Source organism: Centruroides sculpturatus, unplaced genomic scaffold, assembly GCF_000671375.1.
Source record: "Centruroides sculpturatus isolate CEXI.00-Female unplaced genomic scaffold, Cexi_2.0 scaffold104, whole genome shotgun sequence".
NCBI classification, from domain to species: Eukaryota; Metazoa; Arthropoda; class Arachnida; order Scorpiones; family Buthidae; genus Centruroides; species Centruroides sculpturatus.
In genome coordinates, this window is record NW_019384379.1 from 627,369 (window position 1) to 636,903 (window position 9,535).

Sequence of the window (9,535 nt, forward strand, 5' to 3'; positions counted from 1 at the left end):
ATCACAATAGTCACATACAACCCCTTCCTCGTATCCTTATACCAAAAAATCGCTAAAAAACAAGGATTACGACTGTCGTTCAGAAGATGTCCGTCTATGTTTAAGCTTTTACGCAATGAAAAAGATAAACCTAAGGAGGATAAGCTGCCAGGGGTATACGCTGTTCCCCTCGTGGACCACAGATTTGAGAGACAACTTATCTATATTGGTGCTACTAAGCGTTCGATTGGTGTCCGATGGGCGGAACACAGAAGTGACATCATTCACAACAGGGCTACTACTTCGTTATCCACGTATGCTTCGGACCCGGAAATTTCGGTAGACTTTGATAACGCCAAACTCCTCATTACCACTAAATTTACGGATCACATCAAATGGTTGGAACAAATGGAGATCTGCAAGGCATACAACATGTCTGAACCTATTAACTCGAGGGATGAAATTACTCTATCCCTTGCATGGCAGGCCCTACTACAGAAAGAAGATACGCATTAATAATACGTTTCATAAATAGGGTGTAAACATCGTGCATAGGAATTTTTTTTCTTTTTAAGCCGAACATTTTTTTATTTTTATTTTTTATTGAATTTATTTACGGAATTCGGGAATGCACATGATTCACTTTAACGTTGAATTTTGACTTTTAAAATGTTGTTTGGAAGAATAATTTTTCGAATATCGCTATTTACTGGTCTTCGTTCATATTTATTCTAAAGACGAATCGCTGCTTGAGAAAGGTCCTAGGGAAGGAACCGAAAACGTTCGCAGTTCATTTTACGATTATTTAATACCAGTTATTGGTTTTATTAAGTGGTTATTTTTTATAGATGAAGAATATGATGGATTACAAAAACATCAAATTTGCATTAGGAATGTAAATATACCAAAAAGTATATGTAGCATATATAATTAAAATATTTTATTATCACAATATAATATTATATAATACAATATATTATTTATTTTTTCAGCTGTAAAAATCTTGTTTTAATTGAATCTCATTTAAATGTCAAGTTACGAAGGCGATTTGCCATCTACTTCAAGAGGATTCAAGAGGACAGCAGCATTTATTTAGTGAAAGTTCAAAGATCATGTTATGAAGGTGATTTGCTGACCACTTTGAAGGGTGGAAAAATATTCAGTTTTCTTGCATTTATGACATAATTTATGATCTTAAGTTTCTTTTTCATTGCTACTATACTACAGTTCTTGTCAAATGAATGAATAACTTTGGAAAAGTTTATCGTTTCTTGGTGCCATAAACTTAATACCAACAATAAAACAGAAGCTTAACAACATTAATATGAATAATGATAAATGGTGATTGACAACTTAACTGGATTAGCATTTTCTAACAGCTAAAGAATATTGTTTGACTTTTTACAACCAGCCTCCTTCCCTATTCCTGTTTTAACTTAGTCTTTATTTGACTTAGTCAAAATTCATCATCTTTCAGATGATGAATTTTGACTGTAGGCATCAGATGATGAACCAATTCTTCATTTTCATTTTAAAATATTTTGCATGTAATTAATTATTTCAGAATATTGAAGGTGGGACATTGTGTTTTCATAAAGTTGGTTATGAATGATGGCCTCTGTTATTTGGAGTATCTATTATTTAGAGATAAATATAATAGACGTCCTAAAACTCCTAGGAAAAAAATTAGAATATTCACCTAACTGAAAGTTTAGTGTATATTTTCTCATGAACAACACAGAGTATGAAACTTTTTCAAACATGACAAAAAATTAGAATATTAGCAAAAACAGCCAGACAAACAGCAATAAATAACTAAATTGTAATGCCAATGACTCACAAAAACCTTTGAATATCCAGTAAAACTATTTAATTGAAATAACAAACATTTTCGACTTTAACATTTGGTCTTCATCAGGTTTTACAAATGCTGAGATTCGAAGAACAGTTCTGTGCACCAATTTAAAACATTAGAATGTTGTGCACATGAATTGCCACGGATTCATTATGAGTCATTGATATATTTTCCAGTATCTTTACAAGAAAGTATTAAACCTTTTCTCAAGATAAATTGTAATGCAAATTTGCATATTGCTGGACAGAGCAATATAACAGTACAACATGGGGTGTAAGTGCAACATCAGTGACAGAACTAAAGATACTATCATAACCTTGTACAAAGCAAAAAAAATACAAAAAGAAATTGCAAATTATGTAAAGTGCTCGCAGCCAACAGTCTTTAGAGTACTTTAGAGTAAACAGCAAACCAAGTTCAAGTTTTAACTAAAAAACACCAGAAATGTGGATGTAAACGATCAACAACTGCAAAGAATGAGAGAAACTTGAGAAGGATTTTCATGCAAAACCACTTTAAAAACATTAAACACTTAGTATGCACAATGGAGAACAACTGGAGTGAACATTAGTAGCCAAACTACATGCCGAAGGTTGCACGACTTGCACTTCAACTGCTATGTTCCCAAGACGAAGCCATCTCTAATGAAAAAGCAATGACAAGGCATGCCAGATGGTATAGAGATGGTGAAGATTTCACTGTATAACATTAAGACACATTCAAATATTCAACTCTGAAGTATATATATATATATATATATAATCCAGAGGTCTCCCAACCTTTTTCTGAAAAGAGCCTCATGATCTGCCACATATCTGGGGCCTGGTATTAAAGATATAGTCAAAGATTAAGAGTAAGATTAAGATTTTTTTTATTTCTAAACAACAACAGACATAAATCAATTTGAAATTTGCAACTGTTTTCACAAAAGAATGTTTTCAAAATTGGGAACAATTTTGTGGCATCCAATATTTAAATCTTTACACATTCATTGAACAGAGTGATATTTGATATTTTCATTTTATATAATTTATTTCATTTTCAAAAAGGATTATTTGCAAAAATTCATAAAAGAAAAAAATAAAATATACCTTCCAGGCAAACTTTTTAAGACTTCTAAAATTCTCTTCTGGTAGAAATTTGTAAAAATGTAAACTATTTTCTTTAAATAGGTTTTTATAAAAACCATTTGCATATTTTATTAATTATAGTTGATTTTTCAAAAAATTATATGCTCTGGACATGTTCAAATGTCAATGATAAACATGTCAGTGGAAACAAACTATGTGGGCCAGATATATGTTTTAACAGCTGTAGGTTGGAGCCATTGATTTTAATCAATGGCTCCAACCTACAATACTTCAATATACATTGATCTATGCTTGGTCTAAGGAGCAAAATTTCAATTTGTGTAAACAATGAATAATAATGAAAACAAAGTGAAAATAGTAGTATCATATCTTATAAAGAAAAAACTGAAATCATTATAATAATATTATATAATGGGTCAAACACCTCAGCTGTTTGATCCTTTGTTACATTTAGTGGAGCACTCCCTCTGACCTATAGCATTAAATGCTACTGGCTTGAGGTACTCCTCTTTTAATTAACCTGCTTCGCATATGCTTTGCTTTGATCCTTTGTATAATTATATTGTTTTGTACAAATAAAAATGTTTAGTCACAAACAACAGAGAATTGTCATCAAAACTATAAAATATCAGAGGCAGCCAATCAAGAAAATTTGATATTGAGTAAAAATGCTGTTCTGTATATGTAAACAACAACGAAAAATGTTCACCTAGGTAGCCCCAATAGCAGCACCCCCGTTATTGGAGTGACAGTCATTTTCACTAATTTTTTAGCGAAATTTATGTTTTATTTCGTACTTTTTACATAAATCACGCCACTCCACAATTGTTGACCCTTCGCGTGATATTTATCTCCAAAGATCAGTTTTTAACACATATCAGTCTACCCACTATCTTCCATGCTTCACATGTAGGCTTGTGCTCACAACTTAGCGCCCGGGTGGGGCGAGCTCTCACACCCCCTAAAACTATATAATATCAAGTACTCCACAAACAGTCAAGTGGGCTACTTGAAGCTGGCACAGTCGGGTGGGCTAAGTTGTTAAACACGATACTGCCATTGAAGCTACCTAGGTGAATGTCTGCCACAACAACAAAATGTGTGCATTTGCCATTACTAATAAATCTGAAGACAATTATGTCGAAATAGAAGATTATGTGAAAAACTGCATTTCTAATTTTTCCAATAATCAATTTAAAATTGATTTTTGTACATCACAATTTTCATTTGGGGTACAATACATATGTTTATAATTTGTGGTGGCAGCCATCTTAACTTCTGTCTTCAGTGCTTGTGAACCTCGCTACAGCAGCTAACTTCAAGTGGAAATGGTTTAACTGTCTTTTAACAAAGCATCTTCATTAGGAAACACATTAATTCTTGGGGCATGGAATTTTACAGTAATCAAACACCTTTAAAATATTTGTTGCAGCATTTGCAGAAATTATTTTATTCTATATAATCCAATAATAATTATATTGTATTTTGTGTATTCTGATGATAATATAGTCAATTCCAAAATTTCTTTTATCATCATCAGTTATAATTTGTTTACATTCAATAATCAATCTGTACAGATTTAAAAAGATATTCCTATTAAGTAAAAAGAAGGTAAATTAATACTGACCATCTTCCTCATCATGAAAACTAAGTTTCGTTCCAACTCTCTTGCTTTTATCAGTGTTTTCATTTTCTTCTTTACCGAAGTTTGGATTGACTTTAGGCTTAGGTTTTTCTTGATCATTTATATCATTTTTATCAAGTTTATCTTTATTAATTTCTTCATCTTCCGAATCGCTATGTGTTACTCTTTGTCTGAATTTACGATTTGGCTTCTTAAATAGAGACATTTTATAAAAATTTTAAATTATATTTATTCGTAAACAATTCCCGCTCCTCCTCAATAGCTAAACTATCGTTTGGTTTTTACTTCGTCTAGCGGATACCTCGTAACTCATTAATAGAAATTAGCCCAAATATCGCAAAATTATTAAATTTTCTAGATTTAATTGAAAAATAAGTTTTAAATTAATAATTATCGTATTGTAAATGTTATCAGAATAAAAATATTATTTTGTAATTTATTTACAAAAGTTATATTTTCGTTTTGAATTTGTTATTCGTTTAGGGACAGTGTTTAGGTAACAAAAAAATGTACTCACTCTTTATCAGTCCAATAGAAGAGACGGCCGGAGTTACGTATTAGCAACGTCATTGCTAAAAGGTGCTCTTAGTGCCCACAGGGCGTAACTTGTACCTATGTTACTAAACACTTAAATCAAAATTAATATATTAGTAATGGTCAGTTAAAGAGTAAGTACATTTTTTGGGACACCCTATATCAGGGGTGGCCAACTTTTTGCATGCCATGCGCTAATTTTTTGACAGACGAGTTCAAATGATCCATATAACTCGAATACTTTTTATACACTCTTACGTTCAATGTTAGGGGTTGATAAATAGAGATAAGAATAAATCTGCTTCGCTTAGGAAAGAAAGGGGAATAACCAGTGGTGATATTCAAGATATTTAACAAAGGGTTCGCTAACAAAAAATTTTTCCTTAACAATTTTTTTTCGCTCAAATGATGCGTCGGAAGGCTCTAGTTTAGTAGTGTTACAGAGTATAATACGTATACAGTAATACCCCGAACTTACGCGATAGGTGGGACCGAGCGATAATCGCGTAAGTCGGGGTATAATTTCTCAATGTGTGTAAAATCCAAGTCGGGTGTATGTAAGCTAATAAATGTTCTCGTTAATCTTATATCGTCTTTTGATTCGTTCATTGTTACAAGAAATCACAACATAGAGTCTCTGAAGGCTCCGTAGATATAACAAACACAGAAATAAATAACACAAAATAAATTGTAGCTATGTGTCGATTCCGCGCGACACATCCGAACATGTAAGCCGAACAATAGTGTGGGGGAATGAGTAATCCAGAGTTGCGTGGCGCTCAAACAAAAGACGAATCGACGAGATTTGAAAATCGCGTAACTCCGGGTTCGCGTAAGTCGGGGTAGCGTAAGTCGAGGTATTACTGTATTTTAATATATTTTTTAAAAGAAACAAAACCACTGAGAAATGTTACATGCGTTTAACAAGGTTCGGAAAACTTTGAAAATGTTAACAACGGGTTCGGCCGAACCTGTGCGAACCCGCTGAATATCACCACTGGGAATAACTTAATCACGCAGTTGAATTAATTAATTTATGACAGTTTATTGAAGCACCAATTTACAATACAGTAATACCCCGGACTTACACGATAGGTGGGACTGAGCGATAACCACGTAAGTCGGGGTATATTTCGCAATTTATGTAAAATCCAAGTCGGATGTATGTAAGCTAATTAATCTTATCTCGTCTTTTGATTCGTTCACGGTTACAAAAAATCAAAACATAGTCTCTCTCAAATCTCCGTAGATCAAACAAACACAGAAATAAATAACACAAAATAAATTGGAGCTATGTATCGATTCCGCGCGACATGTCCGAATATGTAAGCTAAACAATAGTGTGGGGGGAGTGAGTAATCAAGAGTTGCGTGACGCTCAAACAAAAGACGAATCGATTAGATTTAAAAATAGCGTAATTCCGAGTTCGCGTAAGTCGGGGTATTACTGTAGTCAACAATGATCTCCTGTACGAGAGGGTGATTGCTTCATGAAGGTGCTATTGCTGCCAGAGTCTCGTTTGGTGAAGATTACTCTGCACCGCAATTAATGGCACTGAGAACGAGATCAGCTTGGAATAATTTTAATCACAATAAATGTTTTCGGCCATTTACACGCCTGTAAACTGATCGGAAATAAAGATCGCAAGACTCAAAATACATGCATACATTGTAATATACTAAGTGGAGAATACTCATTTTATCTGCAAAATAGACCGTAATGAATTGTGCAACAAATGAACTTGCCAAGACAGACTATAAAAAATTTATTTTTCTATATAATATTCTTAATCGCAAAAAAGCCAAATCTGGCAATTTTGCTCAGAACTAACTGAAGCGCCACTTGTAATCGTCCAATGCGCCACGTTTNTTCTATTGTTTTAATGACATTTAAATTCCGTAATGTTTTTTTCTTAGAATTGTTATATTTTAGAACTTTAAACGTGTATACCTGAAGAAATCTTGAGTGCTCCAAAACTGTTAATAAATTTAAATGTCTTCGACTTTGGTTATTGCCATTTTATGGTTTTATTTAAATTTTATATGAAATAGTCATTGTTAATGCCTAAGTTATAACTAGTTGAGTTAAATTATTTAAAAATGTATTATGAAAAATGCAGGGAAGCTTGAGAAAGATGGAAGTTAGTCATCATTTATAATTTATTTTGTATACTAGTACTTTCTATATATTAACAGGACTTATTATACTGGAAAATTATGGATGCAGATATTTAGTCATACAGTTCAAAAATAATGTTCTTTATTTAGTTTACCAGGTGAATTAAATAAAGAACATTATTTTTGAACTGTATGACTAAATATCTGCATCCATAATTTTCCAGTATAATAAGTCCTGTTAATATATAGAAAGTACTAGTATACAAAATAAATTATAAATAGTTAATTAATATGCCTTTTTGTCCTTTTTAAGATTTTTAAACATTAATTTAAGTGAAAGCAAATTGTTCAACTTTAGCTTCGCGGGCTACTTTCAAAACCTTTGCGGTCGACCGGTCGACCGCGGTCTACGTGTTGGCCATACCTGCTCTATATTTTGGCATGTAAATTTATCTATTCAATTTTTATTTTAAAAAGGATTTCATCACCATACAGTGAAAAAAAATTATGTCTTAGTTATAATTATTAAAGAAATTACAGCTGTGCCAAATAACTTGTATAAGTATTGTGAGGTCCCAAACGGAGTCTGAAAGGACGCATTCAACGGCTTTTTAAACGAATCACGTTTCATTACGCAAAGGAACTAAATTAAAGATCTGAAATAAACAATGAAAGATTTTTTTGTTAAGAGATTTAAAACGATAGCTAGATTAAAGTCGAGGAAAACGCGGCCGGAGAAGAGTCGTGTTCGGTCGCAAACTTGACCTCTCCCGCGCCCTTCGCAGGGTTTCGAATTGTCACCATGTGACGATGAGCAGTGGCGTAGCGTAGTGGGGGCGGCCCGTCCCGGGTGGCACTTTTAGGGGGCGGCAAAATTTCACAATAAATAATACGGTAATATCTTGTAAAAATTTGAACCATTTTATTTCATATTTTTGTCGCACCGATTCGGCCGATTGAAATGAGCACGGAATTTTTCATTACTTATTCTGTGACGAAAATAAATTTTAGTCTTTTAAATTGAGATACCTAAATAAAAAGTGGCGGCGAAATTTTCCTCCGCTCCGGGCGGCTGACACTCACGCTACGCCACTGACGATGAGAGGCCAATAGAGGGGCGACTACGGTTGGAAAATCTGTAAAACCGCGTTTTCATCCTTGAAAATGCGGTTCTTGGTTCGTAGTGCTCCCCTCCTGGAATTTTGTGCTCCCGTCAGTCAACAACGCAGGCTTTTTCAACGCCTTGGGATTTGGTTTCGACACCTCGTCACGTCAAGAATCGCCCAGGTACAACTGGTCATCGGAGGACATCTTTGCAAGTTCTGGTGTGTGCCCCGAGGCAGTCGCTCTCTCCCAACGATCGCCGGAACATTCGAACTTTTCCTTTTTTTGTTTTTTTTGAACTGTTGTGATTGCCAACCGTTGGATAGACGTTTCGCCTGGCATATTGAATAGTTGTAAGGAAATTTATGTATCTATTAAACGGTCTTAACTACAGTCCTTTTCCCGAAGGCTTTGTACATTTTTAACGTTTCAAGTTGTTTCGGGCGAGGCACTATTTTTTCTCGATGGCGTCCTTTTCATTTCTAAGGAGTGAAGAAATTATAGAGTTCTTCTAAAACCGTACAATTTCCTCACTCTTTAGAATCCTGTGCTTAGCCTATTACATCGGGCTATCTCCTTATAAATAGAACAGAAGGCCTTCTGTTATGTGATATAGAACATTCGGAAAGAATAGATATCTACAAACTGTTCGGGATAAGGACGGCATGAACATAGATAGTCCACTTATATGTTACCGTAGGCCTATTATCGTACAGCAATTTTGCTAAATTGTAGAGGAAAAATTGCCGTCAACTTTGATGTTATAAACCAGCGCTGTCCAACTTATCATAGCCCGCGGGCCATATTTTCTTCACAAACGTTTCGGGGGCCAAGAAGGTTGGATAAACCACATGACATTTGCATAGTGCTACGGTTCAGTAAGCACTAATTGGTCAGCGAGTCCGATGTTGACGCTATAAAAAGGCGACAGTTCGACACACCGGATATACGTCACTCTCGTCTAAGTTCGACTTGGGAATTTTTTTTGTTCAATAATAAATGTGAATTCTTCTTCCTGGAAAAAAATAAGACATTCCCTGAAAATAAGACCTAGCGCATTTTTCAGAGCAAAAATTAATATAAGACACTGTCTTATTTTCGGGGAAACACGGTAGTAAAATAATTTTAATATTAATAATAATAATTTAGTAACATAAATTTATTCATAGTAAAATGTACTCGCGGGCCGTAAAAATTATTTGGCGGGCCG

At 34.0% G+C, this 9,535-nt stretch overlaps 2 protein-coding genes across 2 annotated transcripts in view; both read right to left on the reverse strand.

Annotated features, from left to right (window-relative positions):
• The window catches only part of LOC111617828 (PAX3- and PAX7-binding protein 1-like), an 89,403-nt gene extending 84,554 nt beyond the window's left edge, over window positions 1–4,849 (reverse strand). Inside the window, exon 1 of the mRNA XM_023359139.1 lies at window positions 4,553–4,849. Within this exon, the coding sequence (XP_023214907.1) occupies window positions 4,553–4,775 (223 nt within the window). The 5' untranslated portion in view covers window positions 4,776–4,849. The remainder of the gene's footprint in view (window positions 1–4,552) is intronic.
• A 2,992-nt stretch (window positions 4,850–7,841) lies between these two features.
• LOC111617829 overlaps window positions 7,842–9,535 on the reverse strand; it is a 4,420-nt gene continuing 2,726 nt past the window's right edge. The window contains exon 2 of the mRNA XM_023359140.1: window positions 7,842–7,877. Coding sequence (XP_023214908.1) covers window positions 7,842–7,877 — 36 coding nt within the window. The remainder of the gene's footprint in view (window positions 7,878–9,535) is intronic.